A 930-nucleotide genomic window follows, 5' to 3' on the forward strand; every position below is an offset into this window, starting at 1 on the left:
TCTCTCTCCTGGGCTTTTCTCTCTCTTCAAAATATCTTATTTCTATATATATCCAGACTGATCATCCCGGACGATCGTAACTTCGTCCCGGGACGATTTGGCTCTGGACGAATTTCGTCCAGACGAGATTAATTACCGTCCCTGGATGATTTGGATCTGTAAAATTTTCGTCCAGACGATCCGACTTTCGTCCAGACGAACCATGCAGCCAAACATGTTTTCCTACACAACCTGTACCGATCGTCCTGGACGATCCGACTTCGTCCGGACGAACCTCGGAGCAAAATGGCCTTTACAATCTCCCCAACTTCAGAAAAATATCATCCTCGACATTGCCAAATCAAAACTCAGTCAGAAAAGATACGGATATGCTTGCCTCATGTCTGACTCCTTCTCCCAAGTCGCTTCTCATACAGTTCGGTGCTTCCACTGCACCTTAACCATCGGAATCTGTTTACTTCTTAACTTACGAACATCGTAAGCCAAAATCAACTCAGGTTCTTCTTTGTACTGCAGATTCTCCTGAATCTCAACCTCATTAGCAGACATCTTCTTGTCAGAATCAGATATCCACTTTCTCAAAGAGGATATATCAAAAACATTGTGCACATCGGACCTCTGATCAGATAGTAACAGTCTGTAAGCAGACTTACCAATCCTTTCAAGAATTTCAAACGGTCCAATATATCTTGGACTAAGCTTTCTCACCCTTCCAAATCTGCTGACTCCTTTCATCGGACTGACTTTGACATACACAAAGTCACCGACTTAAAATTCCACAAATCTGTGCTTATGATTGTAATACTTCTGTTGTCGATCTTGTGCAGCTTTCAATCTTTCTTTAATCAAGTTGATTTTCTTAACAGTTTCATCCACAAATGTAGCACCCATTTCTTGTCTATCTCCTACCTCAGTCAGAGTCAAAGGAGT

The 930-nt window shown here is 42.0% G+C and overlaps 1 protein-coding gene across 1 annotated transcript; it reads right to left on the reverse strand.

Annotated features, from left to right (window-relative positions):
* Window positions 1–408: 408 nt before the first annotated feature.
* On the reverse strand, window positions 409–735 carry LOC110113286. Its single transcript, XM_020845790.1, has one exon. The coding sequence runs from the start codon at window positions 733–735 to the stop codon at window positions 409–411; it is 327 nt and encodes a 108-aa protein (XP_020701449.1).
* Between the last annotated feature and the right edge of the window lie 195 nt (window positions 736–930).

The sequence above is a fragment of the Dendrobium catenatum genome, unplaced genomic scaffold (assembly GCF_001605985.2).
Source record: "Dendrobium catenatum unplaced genomic scaffold, ASM160598v2 fragScaff_scaffold_920, whole genome shotgun sequence".
Classification (NCBI taxonomy): Eukaryota; Viridiplantae; Streptophyta; class Magnoliopsida; order Asparagales; family Orchidaceae; genus Dendrobium; species Dendrobium catenatum.